Genomic DNA, 23,589 nt, shown 5'->3' on the forward strand with positions numbered 1-23,589 from the left:
TGCACCCAAACCATATAATTTAATAAACTTTATTCTGGTCGGGGAAGAGGGAGGGGAAAAAAGCCACCTATTCCACTCCTCTCAATAAATTAAATAACACGGCCAATTCCCGTGCCCTAAGCAAACTTTGGGCACTTGAGCCAGTCCTGCTGTTTCCTTACGGCCCAGTCTGCTTACCCTTCACAGAAGGGAGTTTTTCCTACTGCTCCCAGGTTATATCATGCTCACGGGCCACACCCCCTCTGTGATGAGGGTCCAGAGAGGATGCAGGCTGCAGCAGCAGTGACCAGGAAAGGAGGAAGGGGCTCCTCTTCCTCAAAGCTTGGGGCAGGGAGGCTAGGCCTGGAAGAGAGTTGTGGCTCACCCTTTCTCAGCTGCCCCCAGATGTGGGTGCAAAGGGAATGCATTCCTCCTCTGGGAGAAGGACCCCTGGAGCTAAGGAAGCCCCCAAGGCCCCGAGTCAAAGGCAACAGGCCGCAGGGGCCGGAAACGGTGTCCCTGGGTGGGAAGGGAAACCTCAGCAGCCTTGGCCCACCCAGGACCTCCACCCCCACCCACAGGCGCCCCTGGGAAGCCAGCAGCTACCTGCCTTCTCTCAGCCTCCCTGCCCCTTTACTGAACATATGGTGCCACCCAAAGAGTGTCCTGGTGCCTGTCCCGACCCCCAGAAGGTTGAGAACCAAGGACCCTGGGCTCCACCGTGCTCAGGAATGGAAGCTCTTTGGTCAGTCCCAGCATCAGAGGCTGGTCCCCTGGATGGATCTGCCTCGGGCAAGGGCCTTACTATGGCTTGAGAGAGATGGTGCGGTCCCTGCACAAGAGCCCGGCTTACTCTGCAGCTGTGGCCACCTCCTCTTCCTCAGCGTCCTCCTCCGTCTCCGTCTTGATCTGAGCAACCCCGAGGCGGTACAGGGTGTCTCGGATGACCACCTCGCCAGGCTGGCAGCTCTGCACAATGTCATGGATCTGCCGGTTGACAATCTCGCGACTGGTAAGGAAGTCCATGAGGCGGTTGTAGAGGTAATAGTGGGTGGCATTGTCAAAGGCAATGGGCCGCTGGCGGACGCTGTTTGGTTTGCTGTCTGCAAAGGAGGACAGGATGGCTGCGTAGGGCGCCAACTCAGGACACAGGGCCAAGGAGTGGTGCCCAGCACTGGGGTCGCCAGGACTGGGCTGTGTGCCTGCATGGACGATGCGCCGTGTGGCAGTCTTGGTGACCGGGTGCTGGACAGAGTGCTCAGCCTCCGACATATCCACCGTATAATGCTGGTCCAAGAGTTCTGGGCAGGACACGCTCTACAAGGGAGATGATAAGCCACTGTGACGTGAGGGAAGATTAAGGTCCAAGCTGTGTGACGGGTGAGAGTGAAAGCTGTGGGTGAGCCAGCTCTGTTTAAATCCTACCGTCACCACATAACACGTTTCCCGGGGCAAGTCCCCCTTTCCTCCTCCCCTGTGCCTCCGTTTCCTCATGTGAGAATGGGGACGGTAACAGTGGCCACCTCCCAGAGCAGATGCTGGATTACCTGAGCTAATATTTATATCTGCCTAAGCAATCAGGCTGGGGCTGCAGGGGAACAGGAAGGAAGTGATTCCCACGGAGGCTCAGATGCCTCACACCAACCTTACAAACCCAGTGAGCCCCATGGACTAAGGCAAAGGCCAGTGAGGACAATGATGGCCCCTTCCTATTACCAGTCCTAACGTCTCTTCTAGCCAAGGGCATGTGCCCGTGCTAAGAACCACAGCCTGATACAGTGCACCAAGACAGAGACCAGGGCTCTGCCATTCATCTGCTGTGTGACACTCGACAGGTCCATTTTCACCTCGGGCCCTTACTTCCCCCTTTTAATTAGAGGAAAGGGGTTGACATGGTCAGCGTTTTCTAAGCCACTGTGTCTCCAGATCACGACACAAGGAGTGCCACACAGCATATTCGGTCAAAGCCAAAACAGGGCTGGTCTGGGCCTGCAGTATGTCAGCATGTTAGCATGGCAGCATGCACAGTGTCCTCAAAGGTGGCAATTTTCTAGGCTTAACTGCAAGGTGACCCCTTTGACCCCAAGATACCTGGGGTCACCCTGGGCACCCTAAATGACATGCTGTGGCCTCACATACACGCATGGGGTGGGTCAGTAAAAATTTGTGGAGTAAATGCTGGTTCCAGAGCACAGGTGGAGAAAAAGGGTGGTGGATGGTTCGCAGAAGGTCTTCCCAACGAACCAGGGGGATGCGTCCCAGTTCCTCAGAAGGGAACTCACCACAGGCGGCTCCGTGGGGCTGGAGAAACAGCCCTGATTCCTCCCCCACATCTGGTTGGTCAGCTCTGGGTAGCAGAGGTCAGCACACAGGGCCACTGGTGTGGCCATGTCGACCACATACACAGGAGGCCAATGGCGGGAGGAGACGAGCAGGTCCACGTGGTCGAGGGCACTCTCGCCCCGCACGAGATACTTAGAGCCACACACCACCTGGTGGGGAGATGGAGTACAGCACAGGGTGAAGAAGCCAATCTGCTGACAGACCTAGTCAGGTCCACTCGCTTCCTCCCAGGAAGACGGACAATCAGGTTTTATGACTGAGGTCACGCCATCCTGCCAGAGCCCGTGACATTCTGCTTCCCTCCTACTTCTGGCCCTAAATGAAGTCGCCAACTCACTGCAGCCTGGGAGAAGAGCTGGGAGCATCCGAGCCTCCAATGAGGCTGAGAGATCCCCCCCATCCCCACCCACCAAGGCATCACCTCCAAACCCCACCCTCCACATCACCCCACCAAACACCAGCTAGTCCAGTGGTTCCCAAGCTGCATGGCACCAGCAGCTAGGAGGAAGTTCCTGGGTCCCACTCCAAATCTACACAATTAGCCACTAAAGGTGGAGTCTAAGCATCTGTATTTTGAGCAGACCCTGATGGTGCTGTCCAGATGAGAACCCCTGATGAAGGTACAGCCTTCCTCAAAACCTCCAAATACCACTCCACTGCTGGGCAGCTGTGTGTCCACTGGAGAATTCTGCCTCTACCTCCCTACCTTCACACCTACCAGTCCTGGCTATCGCCTCCAAGTAATACCACTGGCCCACCACAGCCCCGAGACCTATAGCTCTCACATCCCTGTGTTGTCAAGGGCTTCTCCTGAGATGAACCCCAGTCACATGAACACAAGGCTCTGAGCAGCCTCTGACCTGCCAGGGGTTGTTGAAGGAGTTGACGACCTGACTGTCTTTCGACAGCTAGTCGCCCTGCCCCACTCAGTGAAGTGGAGGCTCTGCGAAGCCGTCTTCCCCATTTAGCACTGTTCAGGGGTTTTTCTACCCTGGCATCTTCTTGGATTGGGACGACTGTGTCACACAGGGCACAACCTTCCCAGTGCTATCCTGGCGCCTACCCTGTGCATGCTCTCTACGGGCCTAAGGAGTGATCTTCTTAGAACCCAAATCAGACCATTTCCCATTCAGACCATCCAATGGGCCCCTCTCATCACTCTCAGAAGAAAACCCAAACTGTTACACTTGCCTCCAAAGCTCTACATGAACTGGCCTCCGGGGACCCCCTCCCCGCTCAGGACATAGTGGTCACATCCCTTCCTAAGCTTTACATGGGGCTCTCAGCCTCCTCTGGCTGCCCCACAGACAGCAGGTCCCTCTCCGCTACTTTCTATCTCTGGTCCTTGTCTAGTTCCTGCAGAGCTGGTGCCACAAGCCATGGTGACTTTGTCTCTCAATATGAGGTCACCCAGGGAGGAATGACATCTTCGCTGCTCACCTTTGTACCCTCAACAGCTGATGCAGGGGCCAGCGCACGGTAGGGTGCCTAACACTCACTGGTGGTGACCCATAGGAGCTATTCCACAGCTGCCCAGTGACCTAAGTGCCAGCTCCAGGATGAGCTGGATCAAGCAGATCCTCTGTGTGGGCAGCTGACATGGACAATTGCGCCCTGAGTTCTTCCTGTTATCCTCCTACCTGATGGGGGCACATCTTGTAGATTTTACCCCCTGTGAGATGAGGTGGGGGCTGTCGAGCTCTGGCTCCATTCTGAACAGATTCGTAGAGGGCCAACAAGGAGAAGCAGAGCTGGTCCTAGAGCACAAGGACAAGATTAAACACAGCAGTGAATGCTAAGCGACCAGGCTTGGTACACAGCACCAAATGCTCACTCAAAGCAAATGGATAAACTGTTAAGGCCAGATTGGGCCTTGGAGCCTCACCAGCCCAATGTCCTTTAGGTACATATGGGGACGCTGAGGCCCTGTAAGCCAGCCAGACTGATCAAGCTGCCAGACTCTGAGGCCTGGGTTCTCTCTATTTTTTTACAGGGCAGGGAAAGTGTCAAGGAGGAGCCAACATTTGAGTCTGAACTTGAAGCACAAGATTTTCAAGAGCACATTAGTATGAAGGGAAGTACATAATGTATGGATAAAATACACACACCCCTCCACGTCCTTCTCTATGGACGCCACGGCGCTTGTTTTCTAAGAGCCTGGATAGGTGATAACTAGACACTGCACACTTCATGAGGTTGGTATTTTGGTTATTTCCACTTTGCAAATAAGGAAAATGAGGCTCAGATGTGTAAGGCAGCTTATCCGAGGCCACACACAGTTAGCAGGAGAGCCTGGATTCCTGAACCTGAGTCTGGACCCACTGCCTCAACAGAGGAACTGCCTGGATGGGAAGGCCTTGCGTGCATGTCACAAGCTGGCTGCTGGCTATCTCCCAGGCCTCCCTGCCCACCAAAACTCTGTGTCCAACACAAGTGCCCAGTCACGGGTATTCATATCCCTGCCCAGAAAAATGGCCCACCAGTCTGCTCCCAAAGTCCCTACCCCCAGCGCTGCCCCGAGACTCACCCTGGAATCTTCTGCCCCGAAGGGGATGCCACACTGCCTCAGCAGGCAGTGCAGCTCCTCCTCGCTGTAGGAGCCGATCTCCTCAAGCTTGCAGGTGCCCTCCTGGAGCAGCCGTACCAAGGCACCGCCATTGCCTGCAAGAGACGTTGTGCTAATGGGAGGGCGCTACTGCCAGCCACCTGAGGTCCTGCGGAGTCCCTCATGCACGAGGATGGGAACAACGGGGCCTGGTCCACAGTCGAGCAGGCTTTGCCCTGAGCACTGCCCTGGGGACTGGGAGAGGGGGACTCAAGGCAGGTCTTAAGCTTCTACAGATACCCGAAGTCTCTGAGAGCCAGCTTTCTGCCTTTGAACATCTAGGGGAGATACCCTGCAGAGCACCCATGCAAAGAACCCTGAAATGGGTCAGCTTTTAACCTTTTAAGTTTTTCCAGAACCATGATCTCAGATTCTTAACACAACTGCAGCAACATGAGGAACAGTAATAGCTCTCATTTTAAAAATGCTCTTTATACACTCTGTTCCTGAACCTGATCAACAGAACTATGCAGGGGCCTTACTTATAAAATCAATTTAGCAGATCATATCCAGGATTTTAAAAATGAAATAGAATAGAAAATCAAGTATGTTGCATTTGGTAAGGGAAAGTACTGCTTTATGAAAGTTGTTTTAGTTACAGATATACACAGACGTGTTACTTATATGACCATCACGCTGGGTCATGATGTAGAACCTATTGCTTACTCTGAGTTGCAGTTAAAAAAAAAAAGTAGGCCATCACTCTAACTGTATTAGCTCACTTAATCTTCACAACAACCTAGGTGGTGGGTAGCAATGTCATGCCCTCTTTGTAAATGAAGCAACAGAGGCTCGGGGCAATGAAGGGATTTGGTGGAGGTCACATGGTCACTGAGGAGCATAGCTGGGAATCAAACCCAAGTTGTCAGAAACTGACGCCCTCAAAAGAGCTAGCCCAGGGCTTCTCAACGTATAAGCACAGAGCATCTAAAAAACCATGTGAAAGAGCTGTTTAGAAGGCAGACTCCCTGCCTCCCCCTACATCTCTCAGTGAGAATCTTTGGGGCTGGAGCCCTACCATCAGCATTTTTCAGAGGGTTCCCACTGCTCGGTGTAGGGCATCCCAGAAGGCTGACAGTGGGCTATGTGGGTCAGTCCTATACAATGTGGCTGGCAGCTCTTCAACACTCTGCACATGACTTTCATCTCCAGGGGATTTTGTCACAGGTTGTCATTATCTTTCCAGAAAGAGCCCTCCAGGTGGGCCTGGCCCCCTCTCAACCATACATGCTGTCTTGCCATGGACAATGTTCCATACGCGATGGGACCCTTCCCTGACCCCAGCTACCAGGTGGCCTTACCAGGTACTGGCTGCACATCCAGGTTTTTGTCTTTCTCAGTGTTGACGACCACAGCTCCTCTCATGAGTGGTGGGAAGAAGGGGGCAATAACAGAGGCATCAAACTTGGTGATAGGGATGCTGGCGGGGAAGGCCACCTGCTCAATCACTTCTGTCTCCATCGTGGCCCAAAAGTCCTCCACATTTACCTCACTAGAGGCCAAGAAGTCAGGCCAGGTGAACTAAAAGGTCAGGACAAAAAGGTCAAACTGTAGGAGCCACAGAACGTCAGCAACACAACAGCCTACCTTCTCCATACAGGCTGAGCAGGGGGAAGGAGTCAGACAGCCACACACTGCCGGGATACCCCCGAATCTAACATCTTAGTGCCAAACTGCTCCTTGGCCTCATTCCTTTCTCCCACACCACAGCACTCCCCAAGACCTAAGTCTCTTCTGTGTCTATGCCTTTATTCATGTCCTCTTCCCTGCCTCGCCAGGAGAGGGCAGCTACCACTGCCTGTCATGTGCCAGACACCGACTAACTAACTACTACTATACAAGCCTGAGGGTGCCTGAGGTGAGAGCACTGGAGCGAGGGGCGGTCTGAACGAGAACGGGAACAAAGATCTAGTTCCAAAGCCCAAGCCCTTAATCCTTATGCCTGGCTGGCAGGAATCATCAGAATAAAACTTAGTGGCACTCCACCCACTTGCAAGGCCCTGTTGATCCCTCACCTCCTCCCGAAGGTCCTCCCAGACCATGCCAGCACATGGCTATCTCCTCTACGTGCAGCATGTACTTACCTACTGTAGACATTCAGCACTGCGCTACTCAATTTTTCTTCTTGTAAGCACTCTTATGCAGCCCTCAGAGTGAGACCCTGATCCTATTACCTCATCAGAATCATTTGCGATACTCAGCAATGCTGATATCCGGGCTGCACCTCCATCTGTATGAACTAAATCCCTAAGGCTGAATTTTTAAAAGATTCCCTAGGTGAGTGGTTCTCAAAGCGTGGACCCGTGGCATGAGCAGCACCTGGGAACTTGTTAGACATGCAAATGCTCAGCCCACTCCAGACCCACTGAATCAGAAACCCTGGGGGTGGACCCCAGCAAGCCTCTCACACTAAAGTTTGCAAATCATTGCCCAATGTAATTCTTATGCCCACAAAGTCTGAGAACCATTGCTCCACATAGAGATGTCTCTTATCAGTCCAGAGGGTCCTCCTCTACCAGTCCCCAAGAGGCGTGCCCAACCCTACAATCTCCTCGTGGACGTTTGTTTTGTTCAATACCTTTCTGTTTTATTTCACTGGCTTTAGAACACCCCCAGCCTGCTCTCCTCGTACGCACTACCCAACTCTGCACTCCACACACAAAAAGGAGAAAAAGTCCTGGTCTCTAGAAAGAAACACCCAGAAACAAAGAAGAGAAGAGACACGCATACGTAAAGTGAAGGGAATGCTACTCCATTCTGTGAGGAGTGAGCCTTGATCGGAACAAGGCGGGTACCAGGCAGTACTAGGATATGTGAGTTTTTGCAGGGAGGCGGGCTTCTGTCTATTCTAGAGAGCCAAGAGTCAAAAGCCTGTGACCAGATGTGTTTAAAAAAACAGAGCTCTGGGGCTTCCCTGGTGGCACAGTGGTTGAGAGTCCACCTGCCGATGCAGGGGACACAGGTTCGTGACCCTGTCTGGGAGGATCCCACATGCCGCGGAGCGGCTGGGCCCGTGAGCCATGGCCGCTGAGCCTGCGCGTCCGGAGCCTGTGCTCCGAAACGGGAGAGGCCACAACAGTGAGAGGCCCGTGTACCGCAAAAAAAAAAAAAAAAAAAAACCAGAGCTCAGGGTCCCAGGAGGTACTGGTGAGCATGGTGGTGCTTATGAGCTCAGATTCTGGAGTGAGGGAGCCAGACCAAGGTCAAATCCCAGCTCCACCCCTTCCTGACTGGATGAGCTTGGGCAAGCCCCCTTCATCTACAAAAATATCACAGGGTTGAGAAGTCAGCCAGAAAGTAATGCACTGAGTACAGAGTAAGAACTTGGTATATGTAATAAAATGCTCAATAAGTCATAGCTGCACTATTAATATTTCCATTACACAAGCAGATTTGAATGAGTCTAGAAACAGCCTCTTTGTGAGATAACACACAAAAGCAAATTTTTTTTACAGTTCATTTTACCTACAGGGAACACTTCGAAGGCTCCAGTAGCATTATGCTTGTTTTCATATATCTCATTATACACCACCACCCTCAAAACAGAACTATTTGATCACCGTATGTACTTATTTTTTTAATTGGGAAGAGAAAGAGGAATATGCATTAAATCCCTCATATGCTCAGCTGGCCGTGTCAAAATACACCAGAGCTTTTCTCCAGAGGTCCTGTACCACTCCCGGGGGCAAACAAGTGAGCTGCAGGTCCAGTGCTTAAAGAGTCCCCGTGGTAGAGTTCAGACATGGAAAGCTACTACTAGCATGCTCACGGGGCACTCCACACCTACGCAGGCAGACCAGACCTCTCAGCATGAAGATGGGAAAGAGTTCACCTATGGGATTTTTGAAAAATTCCCTGTACCAGGTTAAATAATTTTCCCTATTAGTCTTAGTTTGTGAAGAGTTTTATCATAATGGGCGCTGAATAAAAAAGAAAGCCTTTTTTAGACATCCACTGAAATAATCATATGGGTTTTCTCCTTTAAACTGCTAAGTACTGAATTACATTAGTATATTTTCTAATGTTGAAACAATCTTGCCTTCCTGGGATAAGCTTAGTCATGATTTTATTTTACTCACTGTTAGATTTGTTCTGCAATTATCTTATTCAGAACTCTGACATCTATATTCTTGAGTACTATCAGCCCAAATTTTCAGCTTATATTAAATGTATGGTTTTGTTTTCAGTTATATGGTCTTACACAACGACTTATATCCACTTTTGCTATTCTTCTACGACTGGAATCTTATTTCTTGGATAGTTGTTAGAATTAATGTATAAAGCCATCTGAGTTTGGTGTTACCTTTGTGTGAACATTTTTTAGTTAAGAACCTAAGTCAGATCAGTCCACTCTTCCTCAAAACCCTTCACGGGCTCTCCATCTCACTCAGTGGAAGTCCTTACAATGGCCCGGGCCACCCATAGCCTCTTGAACCTCACATATCCAACCACTCTACACCCTGCTCACAGAGCCAGCCACATCGGCCACCTTTCTGTTCCTCAACCACGCCCAGCAAACCCTCTTCAGATCCCATTCTTGCTGCTCCCTCTGCCTGGAATATTCCTCCCACTGAAAACTACACGGGCTTCAGAAGGCTCTACTCAAATGCCCTTGTGTCAGACAGGACTTCCCCGACTACCCTCTATAAAGCAGGAGCCCCTTCTTCTCACAATACTGCTCTCTTCCTTACCCTGCCTTACTGTTATTGTTACTTTAAATTAATGTATTACATATAATATATATTAATAGTATTTTAATATAATATACACAATTATTAATGTTTGTGTCCTGTCTCCCCAAATCAGAAAGTGAGCTCCATGAGCTCAAAAACTCCGTGGGTTTAACTGCCATTTCCCAAATGCCTAAAAAGTGCACCTAGAGTTCATGTTTAATAAATCTGTTGTTGAATAAGTAACAGGTGCCTCCATTCCGCCTGGCCTGCCTTACATGAAAGCCTGGGAACTGGCAAGAAAAAGCTACTCACCTCACCCAGGAAAGAACTGGAGCCATCTGCTCCTGGAAACACCATGTAGGAAGGTGGCTGCCAAAGTGCGCAGACATTCCTAAAGGTCACCTGTGGTGGCCAAGAGGCACTTACCTCCACACTCTTTAGTGCCAGCACGTTTTCTTCACTCCTCTGGGCCACTTCCACTTTGGGGGCCACACCACAGATGCCACAGATCATGTCATTGTAGTCTCGGACAGTGAGGCACTCAAAAGCCCAATAGCCATTGCACAGCAGCTCCTGCAGCTGGCTCAGCTCCTCTGAGGTAAGAGTCTTCTCTAGAAGGAGAGCAAGAGCTCTGAGAAGTTCACAGAAGAAGACCTGGAGGCCACAGGGGATGAGCAATGGCCAGCAAGAATAGCAATTCTGCAAGACTGCTTCTCTCCTAAGAACACCCAAGAGTACTAACCACCAAAGGGTCAAGCACCCTAGCCATTAGGTGTTCGGGTAGCAACTCAAAGGGCAATTCCAATGAGAGTTATAGCTGCCCTGTACTCAGCACCCACTAGGACCTAGATGCTATGCTGAGAGCTTTGAATACATTCTCTCATTTAACTCTCACATCTTTATGAGCCAAGAGTATTATTATCCTCACTGAATAACTGGAAAAACTGAGGCACAGAGAATAACTTACTCAAAACCACACTGCCACTAAGTGGTATAGTGCAGACTCAAACACAAACCTGTCTGACCCTAGAACCTTTCCTCTACTCCATCTGACCTCATAGCAGGGAAGGGGCAGGGGGCCTGGATTCTGTAGGAAGGGATGGAAAAAGCATAAACAGAAAGAAATGAGGAAAGCAAAGGGAAAAATAATTTCTAATAATAAGGAGGGTGGTGCCCACCTTCATGTCTCAGCATAAGCCTAGGAAATGGGAGCAGACCTCCAGAGGCTGTGTATTCAGAATGAGTCTGCTTAGCATGTAGTAACGCCAAGTCTACCTATGACCAAAGGATGAGCTTCTATGAAGTCTGTTTAATCTTGTGCTGAAGGTCTCTGAAGTCTATTTAATCTTGTGCTGAAGGTCTCTGGATACACGGAAAGACTCATGCTTTCCAAAGTTTGGCATTCGTAAAATTCAAGAGGAGGGGTGTGTTAGGAAGTCAAGAATGTCTTCTTTTCAAAGTATCAGACTCTCCTCCAAGGTAGTTATGTTAACGAAAGCCCATCACTGAAAATTCCCAGGGAGCTTAGAACTAACCTTGGGGAAACGGAGGAAGCCAACCTTTACCTGTCTGATCCTGCACTGACTTCAGAAGAGTGCTGATGGATACTCTGGGGTCCTCTCCCAGCTTGATCTGGTTTCGGATTGCAAAAAGCAAGTCCAGGCTCACTAGCAGCTTGTTTCCCACATTAAAGAGACCTGCAGGTTAAAAAATGGCAACAGAGACATTCACTGTTAACAACATCCACAACTGCAAAAAACAGGAGACTAACTAAATGCCCACCGACGGGGGAACATTAAAAAATAAATTGTGGTACATTCATAAAATACAAAACTAGAGGTCACCTGCTAGTTGGTAACCTACAAGCAGCTGTGAAGGAAACTGTTTAATTGGATCCCACTGTACCCAGAGCACAGAGCAGCCTTTTCAGCATGCAGGGGCTGCTCAGAAACCTTGCCTAGAAGATGGCAGAAGAGAAGAACATGAGCTCATCTCTTCTTACGAAAACACCAAAATCACAACTAACTGCTGGAACAACCGTCAACAAAAAAACCCACTGGAACCTACCCAAAAAAGCTATCCTACATCCAAAGAAAGTGTAGAACCCACAACAAGATGGTAGGAGGGGAGCAATCACAATAAGATCAAATCCCACACTGCCAAATGGGCGACCCACAAATTGGAAAATAATTATATCGTAGAGGTTCTCCCACAGGAGTGAAAGTTCTGAGCCTCACGTTAGGCTCCCCAGCCTGGGGGTCTGGGAATGAGAGGACGAGCTCCCAGAGCATCTGGCTTTGAAGGCCAGAGGCGACTGACTACAGGAATTCAGCAGAACAGAGGGAAACAAACTCTAATCTCAGAGGGTGCACACAAGGTCTCGTGCACACCAGGACCCAGGAGAAAAAGCGGTGACCTCCTAAGACCCTGAGCCAGACCTACCTGCTGGTATTAGAGGGTCTCCTGTGGAGGCAAGGTCGGCTGTGGCTCACTGCAGGGACAGACACTGGTGGCAGTAATTCTGGGGAGTACTAATTGGCATGAACCCTCCTGGAGGCTGCCATTTTCTCACCAAAACCCGGCCCCACCCAACAACCTGCAGGATCCAGTGCTGGGATGCCTCAGGAAAAACCACCAACAGATCAGGAACACAGCCCCACCCATCAGCAGACTGACTGCCTAAAATCTTCCTGAGCACACAGCTGCCTGCTAAACACACCCCTTGACACAGCCCTGCCCACCAGAGGGACAAGACCCAGCTAGACCAACCAATGTGCAGCGACCAGTCCCTCCCACCAGGAAGCCTGCACAAGCCTTGCAAACTGGCCTCATCCACCAGGAGGCAACAGCAAAAGCAAGAAGAACTACAACCCTGCTGCCTGTGGAATGGAAACCACACTCACAGAAAGTTAGACAAAAACGAGACAGCAGAGGAATATGTCCCAGACGAAGGAACAAGATATAACCCCAGAACAACTAAGTGAAGTGGAGATAGGAAATCTACCCAAAAAAGAATTCAGAGTAATGATAGTAAAAAGAATTCAGAGTAATGATCCAAGATCTCGGAAAAAGAATGGAGGCACAGGTGAAGATAAAAGAAATGTTTAACAAAGACCTAGAAGAACTAAAGAACAAACAGAGATGAACAATATAATAATTGAAATAAAAAATACACTAGAAGGAATCTATAGGAGAATAAGTGAGGCAGAAGAATGGATAAGTGAGCTGGAAGACAGAATGGTGGAAATCACTGCTGCAGAACAGAATAAAGAATAAAAAGAAATGAGGACAGTCTACGAAACCTCTGGGACAACATTAAATGCACCAACATTTGCATTATAGTGGTCCCAGAAGGAGAAGAGAGAGAGAGAGAACCTGAGAAAATATCTGAAGAGATATAGCTGAAAATTTCCCTAACATGAGAAAGGAAACAGTCACCCAAGTCCAGGAAGTGGAGAGTCCATACAGGATAAACCCAAGGAGGAACATGCCGAGACACATAGTAACCAAACTGACAAAAATTAAAGGCAAAGAGAAAATATTTAAAGCAACAAATAATATACAAGGGAATTTTCGTAAGATTATTACCTGATTTTTCAGCAGAAACTCTGCAGGCCATGAGGGAATGGCACGATATATTTAAAGCGATGGAAGAGAAGAAACTACAACCAAGAATACTCTACCCAGCAAGGCTCTCATTCAGATTTGACGGAGAAATCAAAAGCTTTACAGACAAGCAAAAGCTAAGAAAATTCAGTACTAACAGACCAGCTTTGCAACAAATGTTAAAGTACCTTCTCTAGGTGGAAAAGAAAAGACCAAAACTAGAAACAAGAAAATTACAAATGGGGAAAGCTCACTGGTAAGGGTAAACATACAGTAAGGGTGGGAAATAATCCACACACAAATATGATATCAAAACCAGCAATCATGAGGAGTGTACAAATGCAGGATATTGGAAATGCACTTGATATTAAAAGACCAGGAAGTTACAACAATCTTGTTTATATATAGACTGCTATATCAAAACCACATGGTAACAGCAAACCAAAAGTATACAGCAGATACACACACAAAAAAGAAAAAAGAATCCAAACACAACACTAAAGTTAGTCATCAAATCACAAGAAGAGAACAAAAGAGGAAGGGAAGAAAAAAGACCTACAAAAACAAATCCAAGACAATTAACAACATGGCAATAAGAACACAGATATGGACAATTACCTTAAAAGTAAATGGATTAAATGTTCGAACCAAAAGACACAGACTGGCTGAATGGATACAAAAACAAGACCCATATATATGCTGTCTACAATAGACACACTTCAGTTCTAGGGACACATAACAGACTGAAAGTGAGGGGATGGAAAAAGGTATTCAATGCAAATGGAAATCAAAAGAAAGCTGGAGTACCAATACTCATATCAGACAAAATAGACTTTAAAATAAAGACTATTACAAGAGACAAAGATGATCAAGGGATCAATCCAAAAAGAAGATATAAGAATTGTAAATATATATGCACCCAACATAGAAGCACCTCAATATATAAGGCGAATGCTAACAACCGTAAAAGGAGAAATCAATGTAACACAATTTAATAGTGGAGACTTTAACACCCCACTTACATCAATGGACAGATCATCCAGACGGAAAATCAATAAGGAAACACAGGCCTTAAATGACACATTAGACCAGATGGACTTAATTGATATTCAGAGAGCATTCCATCCAAAAGTAGCAAAATACACATTCTTTTCAAGTACACATGGAACATTCTCCAGGATTCATCACATGTTGGGTGACAAAGCAAGCCTCAGTAGATTTAAGAAAACTGAAATCATATCAAGCATCTTTTCCAACCACAATGCTATGAGATTAGAAATCGATCGCAAGAAAAAAAACTAAAAAAACACAAACATATGGAGGCTAACCAATATGCTACTAAACAACCAATGGATCACTGAAGTAATCAAAGAGGAAATCAAAAAATACCTAGAAACAAACGCAAATGAACGCACGATGATCCAAAACCTATGGGACGCAGAAAAAACAGTTCTATGAGAGAAGTTTATAGCAATACAATCTTACCTCAGGAAACAAGAAAAATCTCAAATAAACAAGCTAACCTTACATACCTAAAGCAACTACAGAAAGAATAACAATCAAAACCCAAAGTTAGTAGAAGGAAGGAAATCATAAAGATTAGAGCAGAAATGAATGAAATAGAGACAAAGAAAACAATAGAAAAGAACAATGAAACTAAAAGCTTGTTCTTTGAGAAGGTAAACAAAACTGATAAACCTTTAGCCAGATGCATCAAGAAAAAAAACGGAGAGGGCTCAAGACAATAAAATTAGAAATGAAAAAGGAGAAGTTACAACTCACACCAGAGAAACACAAAGGATCATAAGAGACTACTACAAGCAATTATATGCCAATAAAATGGACAACTTAGAAGAAACGGACAAATACTTAGAAAGGTACAATCTCCCAGGACTGAAGCAGGAAGAAATAGAAAATATGAACAGACCACTCACAAATACTGACATTGAAACTATGATTTAAAAACTCCCAACAAACAAAAGTCCAGGACCAAATGGCTTCACAGGCAAATTCTATCAAACATTTAGAGACGAGTTAACACCTATCCTTCTGAAACTATTCCAAAACATTGCAGAGGAAGGAACACTCCCAAACTCATTCTGAGGTCACCATCACCCTGATACCAAAACCAAAGATACCACAAAACAAAACAAAAAGCAAACAAAAAAAACCACAGGTCGATATCACTGATGAAGATGCAAAAATCCTCAACAAAATACTGGGTTGGCCTAGAAGTTCCTTCAGCTTTTAAGAAAAAAATTAAAGACGCATTTTTCATTTTCACCAAGAACTTCCTTGAACAATATATTCAGCCTTTCGTTCCACTACCTTCTGCCATTTTTCAGGCAACTTCATAATTCCATCTTTCCAAAACTTTTTACCTTTTTGAGCAAAGAACTGTTCCAGGTACTTTTTACAGTCTTCCAGGAAACTGAAATTTTTTTCCATTAAGAGAATTTTGTAAAGACATAAACCAATGGAAATCCGAAGGTGCAATGTCTGGTGAATATAGTGGATGAATGAGAACTTCCCAGCCAAGCTGTAACATTTTTTGCCTGGTCATCAAACATGTGGTCTTGCATTATCCTGATGGAAGATAATGCGTTTTCTGTTGACTAATTCCGGACGCTTTTTGTCGATGCTGCTTTCAGTTGGTCTAACTGGAGCAGTACTTGTTTGAATTAATCGTTTGGTTTTCAGGAAGGAGCTAATAATAGAGGACCCCCTTTCAATCCCACCCATACACATGTCACCTTCTTTACATGAAGACCGGCTTTTGGTGGTGGTTGCCCCATGATCTCTTCCGTTCCACATTATCGTACAGTATCCACTTTTCGTTGCCCGTCACAATTTGTTTTAAAAACGGCAACGTTTTTACTGTTTAAATAGAGAACTGCATGTGGAAGGTTTTTTGTGCTTGGCTTATGTGGAACCCGAACATCAAAGTGATTAACATAACCAAGCTGATACAAATGATTTTCAATGCTTGATTTGGATATTTTGAGTATGTCGGCTATCTCCCGCATGGTATAACGTTGAATGTTTGCAATTAATGTCTCGATTTGATCTCTATCAACTTCAACTGGCCTACCCAACCATGGAGCATCGTCCAGCGAGAAATCTCTAGCACAAAACTTTGCAAACCACTTCTGACACATTCGATCAGTCACAGCACCTTCTTCATACACTGCACAAATATTTTGCGTTTCAGTTGCGTTTTTACCTTTCTTGAAATAATAAAGCATAACACGCCAAAAATGTTGCTTTTTTCTTCCATCTTCAATATTAAAATGGCTACGCAAAAATTCAACAATCCTGATAAGTTTTTGTTTAAATGAACGCTGATATGACAGCTGTCATGATACAATCTAACGGAATTGTTTTGCATGAAGTTAAAGACAACTAAGGGCTACTAGAGCCATCTTACGGAAAAACACAAACGAGCATTTTGGCCAACCCAATACTAGCAAACTGACTTCAACAATACATTAAAAGGATCATACGCCATGATCAAGGGGGATTTATTTATCCCTGGGATGCAAGGATTTTTCAATATCTGCAAATCAATCAGTGTGATACACAACATTAACAAACTGCAGAATAAAAACCATATGATCATCTCAATAGATGCAAAAAAAAATTTTTTGACAAAAATTCAACATCTATTTATGATAAAAACTCTCTAGAAAGTGGGCCTAGAGGGAACATAGCTCAACATAATGAAGGCCATATATGACAAACCTACAGATAACATACTCAGCAGTGAAAAACTGAAAACATTTCCTCTAAGATCAGGAACAAAACAAGGAGGCCCACTCTCGTCACTTTTAGTCAACAAAGTTTCGGAAGTTCTAGCCATGGCAATCAGAGAAGAGAAAGAAATAAAAGCAATCCAAATTGGAAATGAAGTAAAACTGTCACCATTTGGAGATGACATGATATTATATATAGAAAATCCTAAAGATGCTACCAGGAAACTACTAGAGCTCATCGATGAATTCAGTCAAGTTTCAGGATACAAAATTAATACACAGAAATCTCTTGCATTCCTATACACTAACAACAAAAGATCAGAAAGAGAAATTAAAGAAACAATCCCATTTACCATCACATCAAAAAGAACAAAATATCTAGGAATAAACCTACTTAAGCAGGCAAAGGAGCTTTACTCTGAAAACTATAAGACACTGTCAAAAGAAATTGAAGGTGACACAAAAGATAGAAAGATATACCATGTTCTTGGATGGAAGAATCAATATTGTCAAAATAACTATATTACCCAAGGCAATCTACAGATTCAATATGCAATCCCTATCAAATTACCAGCAGCATTTTTTACAGAACCAGAACAAAGATTTTTAAATTTGTATGGAGACACAAAATACTCCGAACAGAGAGTTAATCACAAGGGAACCCCCATAAGGCTTTCAGCTGATTTCTCTACAGAAACACTGCAGGCCAGAAGGGAGTGGCAAAATATATTCAGTCTTGAAAGGGAAAAATTTGCAATCTAGAATACTCTACCCAGCAAGATTATCATATTTAGAATAGGAGGAGAAATAAAGAATTTCTCAGACAAGCGAAAACTAAAAGAATACAGAGATACTAAATCTACCCTGAAAGAAATATTGTAAGGTCTTCTCTAAATAAAAAAGCAAGAAGATATAGGAAAAAGGAAATCACAGTTGGAAAGTAAATCACTTAAATAAGCCAGTATACAGATCAAAAATAATATCTATTTGTGAAAGTGACGATAAACACAAGGAACAGCAAGAGGATAGGCATGAAGATGTAAAAGGGACATCAGAATCATAAAATCTGGGGGACAAGAGTAAAAAAATTTAGCTTCTTTTTTTTAAGAATGTGTTTGACCCTATATGTCTAAAGCAAGCGGATATAGGAAGGGGTTAATGTACTTGAAAAAGAGGGTAACCACAAATCAAAAACATACAATAGATTCACAAAAAACAAAAAGAATACAAGCATAAAATAAAAGGAAATCATCAAATGACAAAAAGTAAAACAAAAAGAAAGGAACAAAAAAGAAAAATAGAGCCAGGAGGAAAACAAGGTTTAAAATGGCAATAAATACATATTTATCAATAATTACCTTAAATGTCAATGAATTAACTGTTCCAATCAAAAGACAGAGTGGCAGACTGGACTAAAAAAACAAGAGCCTACAATATGCTGCCTATGAGACCCACTTTAGGGCAAAGGACACACATAGATTGAAAGTGAGGAGATGGAAAAAGATATTTCATGCAAATGGAAATGACAAGAAAGCAGGGGTCGCAATACTCATATCACACAAAACAGACTTTAAAACAAAGGCCATAAAGAAGATAAAGAAGGACATTATATAACGATAAAGGGATCAACACAAGAGGATATTACACTCATTAACATATATGCATCCTATACAGGAGCACCTAAATACACAGAATATTAACAGACATAAAGGGAGAAACTGATAGGACTACGATAATAGTAGGAGACTTTAACACCCCACTCATATTAATGGACAGATCTTCTAGACAGAAAATCAATAAGGCAACAGATTCAAAATGATACAACAGAACAGTTAGACTTGATTATTTCAGGATATTACATCCAAAAAACTCAGAATACACATTCTTTTCGAGGGCACATGGAACATTCTCGAGGATTGACCACATACTAGGGCATAAAACTAACCAACAAATTTAAGAGTATAGAAATTATTGCAAGCATCTTCTCTGACCACAATGGCATGAAAGTAGAAATTAGCCACAGGAAAAGAAATGAGAAAAAAACGATTACATGAAGACTAAACTACGTGTTACTAAAAAACCAATGGGTCAATGAGGAAATCAAAAAGGAAATTTTAAAATGCCTTGAGGCAAATGACAATGAAAACACAACCATACAAAATCTATGGGATGCACCAAAAACAGTTCTTAGAGGGAAGCTCGCAGCTATACAAGCCTTCCTCAAAAAACAAGAAAAATCTCAAACAACCTAATCTACCACCTAAAAGACTTAGAAAAATAAGAACAAACAAAACCTAGTCAGCAGAAGGAAGGAAATAATAGAGATGAGAGAAGAAATAAAATAGAGATTTAAAAAAATAGAAAAAAAACCGAATAAAACCAAGAGCTGGTTCTTTGAAAGGGTAAACAAAATTGACAAACCTCTGGCCATTCTCACCAAGATGAAAAGAGAACCCAAATAAACAAAATAAGAAACAGAAAAGGAGAAATCTCAACTGATACCACAGAAATACAAAAAACCACAAAAGAATACTATGAACAATCATATGCCAACAAATTCAACAACCAAGAAGAAATGGACAACTTTCTAGAAACATACAGCCCACCAAAACTGAATCAAGAAGAAACAGATACTTTGAACAGATCAATCACTGGAACTGAAATAGAATATGTAATTTAAAAAACTATCTACAAACAAAAGTCCAGGGCCAGATGGCTTCACAGGCAAATTCTACCATACAAAGAGAAACTTTTACTGATCCTTCTCAAACTCTTCCAAAAGACTGAAGAGGAGGGAACACTCCCAAAGATATTCTATGAAGCCACCATCACCCTGATACCAAAACCAGACAAAGATACCACCAAAAAAGAAAACTACGGGCCAATATCTTTGATGAACATAGATGCAAAAATTCTCAACAAAACACTAGCAAACCGAATACAATGCATAAAAAAGATCATACACCACAACCAAGTGGAATTCACCCCAAGTTCACAAGGATGGACCAACATACAAAAAATAAATGTGCTATACCACGTTAACAAAAGAAAAGACAAAAACCACATGATCATCTCAATAGATGCAGAAAAAGCATATGACTAAATTCAACATCCATTCATGATAAAAACTCTTACCAAAATGGGCATAGAGGGAACATATCTCAACATAATAAAAGCTATTTATGACAAGCCTTCCTGCTAAAATCTGGAATAAGACAAGGATGTCCACTCTCACCACTTCTATTCAACATAGTATTGGAAGTCCTAGCTACAGCAATCAGACAAGAAAAAGAAATAAAAGGTAAACAAATTGGAAGGGAAGAGGTAAAACTGTCACTATATGCACATGACATGATGCTATACATAGAAAACGCTGGAGACTCCACACAGAAACTAACAGAACTGATAAATGAATTTAGCAAGGCAGCAGGATACAAGATTAACATACAGAAAGAGATTGCATTTCTTTACAACAACAATGAAATAGCAGAAAGGGAATGTGAAAAAAACAATACCTTTTAAAATCACACCCCCAAAAAACCCAAAATACAAAACTTAGGAATAAACCTGACCAAGGAAGTGAAAGACTTATATGCTGAGAATTAAAAAACATTAATAAAGGAAACTGAAGATGATTCAAAGAAATGGAAAGATATCCCATGCTCTTGGACTGGAAGAATTAATATTGTTAAAATGGCAACTACCCAAAGCAATCTACAGATTTAATGGGATCCCTATCAAATTACCCAGGACACTTTTCACAGAACGATAACAAATAATCCTAAAATTTATATGGAATCACAAAAGACCCAGAATTGCTAAAGCAATCCTGAGGAAAAGGAACAAATCAGGAGGCATAACCCTTCCAGACTTCAGACAATACTTCAAAGCTACAGTAATCAAAACAGTGTGGTACTGGCACAAAAACAAACAGATCAACGGAACAGAACAGAGAGCCCAGAAATAAACCCACACCCCCATGGCCAATTAATCTTCAACAAAGGAGGCAAGAATATACAATGGGAAAAAGGAAGTATCTTCATCAAGTGGTGCTGGGTAAGTTGGACAGCTGCCTGTAAATCAATGAAGTTAGAACACACCTTCACACCATGCACAAAAATAAACTCAAAATGGCTTAAAGACTTAAATATAAGACAAGACCCCATAAAATTCCTAGAAGAGACTGTAGGCAAAACATTCTCTGATAGAAACTGTACCACTATTTTCTTAGGTCTCCCAAGGCAACAGAAAATAAACAAAATAAAAACAAAAATAAACAAATGGGAGTCCACCTGCCGATGCAGGGGACACGGGTTCGTGCCCCGGTCCAGGAGGATCCCACATGCCGTGGAGCAGCTGGGCCCGTGAGCCATGGCCGCTGAGCCTGCGCGTTCGGAGCCTGTGCTCCGCAACGAGAGAGGCCACAACAGTGAGAGGCCCGCGTACCGCAAAAAATAAAAAAATAAACAAATGGGACCTAATCAAATTTACAAGCTTTTGCACAGCAAAGGAAACCATAAACAAAACGAAAAGACAACTTATGGAATGGGAAAAAATATTTGCGAACAATGTGACCAGCAAGGGCTTAACTTCCAAAATATACAAACAGTTCATACAACTCAACAACAACCAAAGAAAAAAACCAAACAGCCAAATCAAAAAATGGCTAGAAGACCTAAATAGACATTTATCCAAAGAAGACAGATAGATGGTCAATAGGCACATGAAATGATGTTCAACATCACTAATTATTAGAGAAATGCAAATCAAAACTACAGTGAGGTACCACCAACTCACACCAGTCAGAATGGCCATCATTAAAAAGTCTATACACAATAAATGCTGGAGAGGGTGTGGAGAAAAGGGAACCCTCCTTCACTGTTGGTGGGAATGCAAGTTAGTGCAGCCACTATGGAAAAGAGTATGGAAAACTAAAAAGATATTACCATATGATCCCACGCCTGGGCATATATCTGGAAAAAGACGTAGTTCAAAAGGATACACGTGGGCTTCCCTGGTGGCGCAGTGGTTGAGAGTCCGCCTGCCGATGCAGGGGACACGGGTCCGTGCCCCAGTCTGGGAAGATCCCACATACACAATACACTACTCAGCCATAAAAAAATAATGGCACATGCAGCAACATGAATACAACTAGAGATTGCCATACCAAGTGAAGTAAGTCCGAAAGAGAAAGACAAATACCGTACGATATCACTTATATGTGGAATCTAAAATAGGGCACAAATGAACCTATCTATGAAACAGAAACAGACTCGGACACAGAGAACAGATTTGTGGTTGTCAAGGGGGAAGAGAGGTAGGGGAGGGATGGACTGGGAGTTGGGGTTAGTACATATTACATATAGACTGGATAAGCAACAAGGTCCTACTGTATAGCGCAGGGAACTATATTCAATATCCTGGGATAAACCATAATGGAAAAGAATATTTAAAAAGGATGTATATATGTATATAACTGAGTCACTCTGCTGTACAGCAGAAATTAACACAACATTGTAAATCAACTATACTTCAATACAAAATAAATTTTAAAAAAATGATATTTCAGTTTTTACCTATCAAATTGACAAACTGTAAAAAATTATAATACTAATCTACAAAAAGTTCCTAAAGTGAGTTTTGCAAGGTCACTGAATAAAATCAATAGACAAAACCCAATTGTATTTCTATACTAGCACTGAACAGTTAGAAATTGAACCATGTCATTTAGTATAAGCTAACAAAATATGTACCGGAACTATATGCTGAAAACAACAAAACACTGATGAGAAAAACAAAAGAAAATGTAATAAAATGGAGAGATAGACCATGTTCACGGATTGGAAGACTCAGTATCTTTAAGCATGTCAAACATCCCCAAACTGATATACAGATTTAACACAATCCCAATTAAAATTCTAGCAGGGGGGCTTCCCTGGTGGCGCAGTGGTTGAGAGTCCGCCTGCCGATGTGGGGGACGCGGGTTCATACCCCGGTCTGGGAGGATCCCACGTGCCGCGGAGCAGCTGGGCCCGTGAGCCGTGGCCGCTGAGCCTGCGCGTCCAGAGCCTGTGCTCCGCAACGGGAGAGGCCACAACAGTGAGAGGCCCGCGTACAGCAAAAAAAAAAAAAAAAAAATTCTAGCAGGATTCTGTAGACACTAACAAGCTGATTCTAAAATTTATATGGGAATGCAAGAAACTAAACAGTTAAAACAATTCAGGAAAAACAAGGTTGGAGGATTCACACTACCTGACTATAAGACTTACTACAAAGCTGCAGTAATCAAGACAACGTGCGGTATTTGCTAAAGGATAGACAGCATAAACCAATAGAACAGGGTGCAGAAATAGACCCACACATACATGGTCAATCGATTTCCAATAAAGGAGCAAAGGCAATTCAAAGGAGAAAGGACTACTTTTCAACAAATGGTGAAAGAAATGGATGTCCAAATGGAGAAAAAAACCTTCAATCTGGGCCTCATACTTTATATAAAACTCAATTAAAAATGGATCACAGACTTAAATGTAAATGATAAATTATAAAATTTTTAGCAGAAAACATAGGAAAAATACTTATGACCTCCACCTAAGTAAAGACATCTTAGCAATAACATCAAAAACAATCT

At 43.9% G+C, this 23,589-nt stretch overlaps 1 protein-coding gene across 9 annotated transcripts in view; it reads right to left on the reverse strand.

Annotated features, from left to right (window-relative positions):
• Positions 1-23,589, reverse strand: part of HMGXB3 (HMG-box containing 3) — an 83,736-nt gene that overhangs the window by 24,894 nt on the left and 35,253 nt on the right. For 7 of the 9 annotated variants that reach the window (XR_003427729.1, XR_003427731.1, XR_003427730.1 and 4 more), the window contains 7 exons: positions 11,166-11,297; positions 10,027-10,211; positions 6,229-6,448; positions 4,850-4,983; positions 3,963-4,079; positions 2,262-2,471; positions 833-1,296 (listed from right to left, as the gene is read on the reverse strand). Coding sequence is in view for 6 of the 9 variants with exons in the window: in XM_027081596.1 (XP_026937397.1) it covers positions 833-1,296; positions 2,262-2,471; positions 3,963-4,079; positions 4,850-4,983; positions 6,229-6,448; positions 10,027-10,211; positions 11,166-11,297 (1,462 nt within the window). In the remaining 3 variants the exon portion in view is untranslated. Of the gene's footprint in view, position 1; positions 1,319-2,261; positions 2,472-3,962; positions 4,080-4,849; positions 4,984-6,228; positions 6,449-10,026; positions 10,212-11,165; positions 11,298-23,589 lie in introns of those variants that run through there. The other 2 variants (XM_027081597.1, XM_027081600.1) reach the window with 2 other exon arrangements.

Source organism: Aethalodelphis obliquidens, unplaced genomic scaffold (assembly GCF_003676395.1).
Source record: "Aethalodelphis obliquidens isolate GAN/ISIS:26980383/991018 unplaced genomic scaffold, ASM367639v1 scaffold45, whole genome shotgun sequence".
Lineage (NCBI taxonomy): Eukaryota > Metazoa > Chordata > Mammalia > Artiodactyla > Delphinidae > Aethalodelphis > Aethalodelphis obliquidens.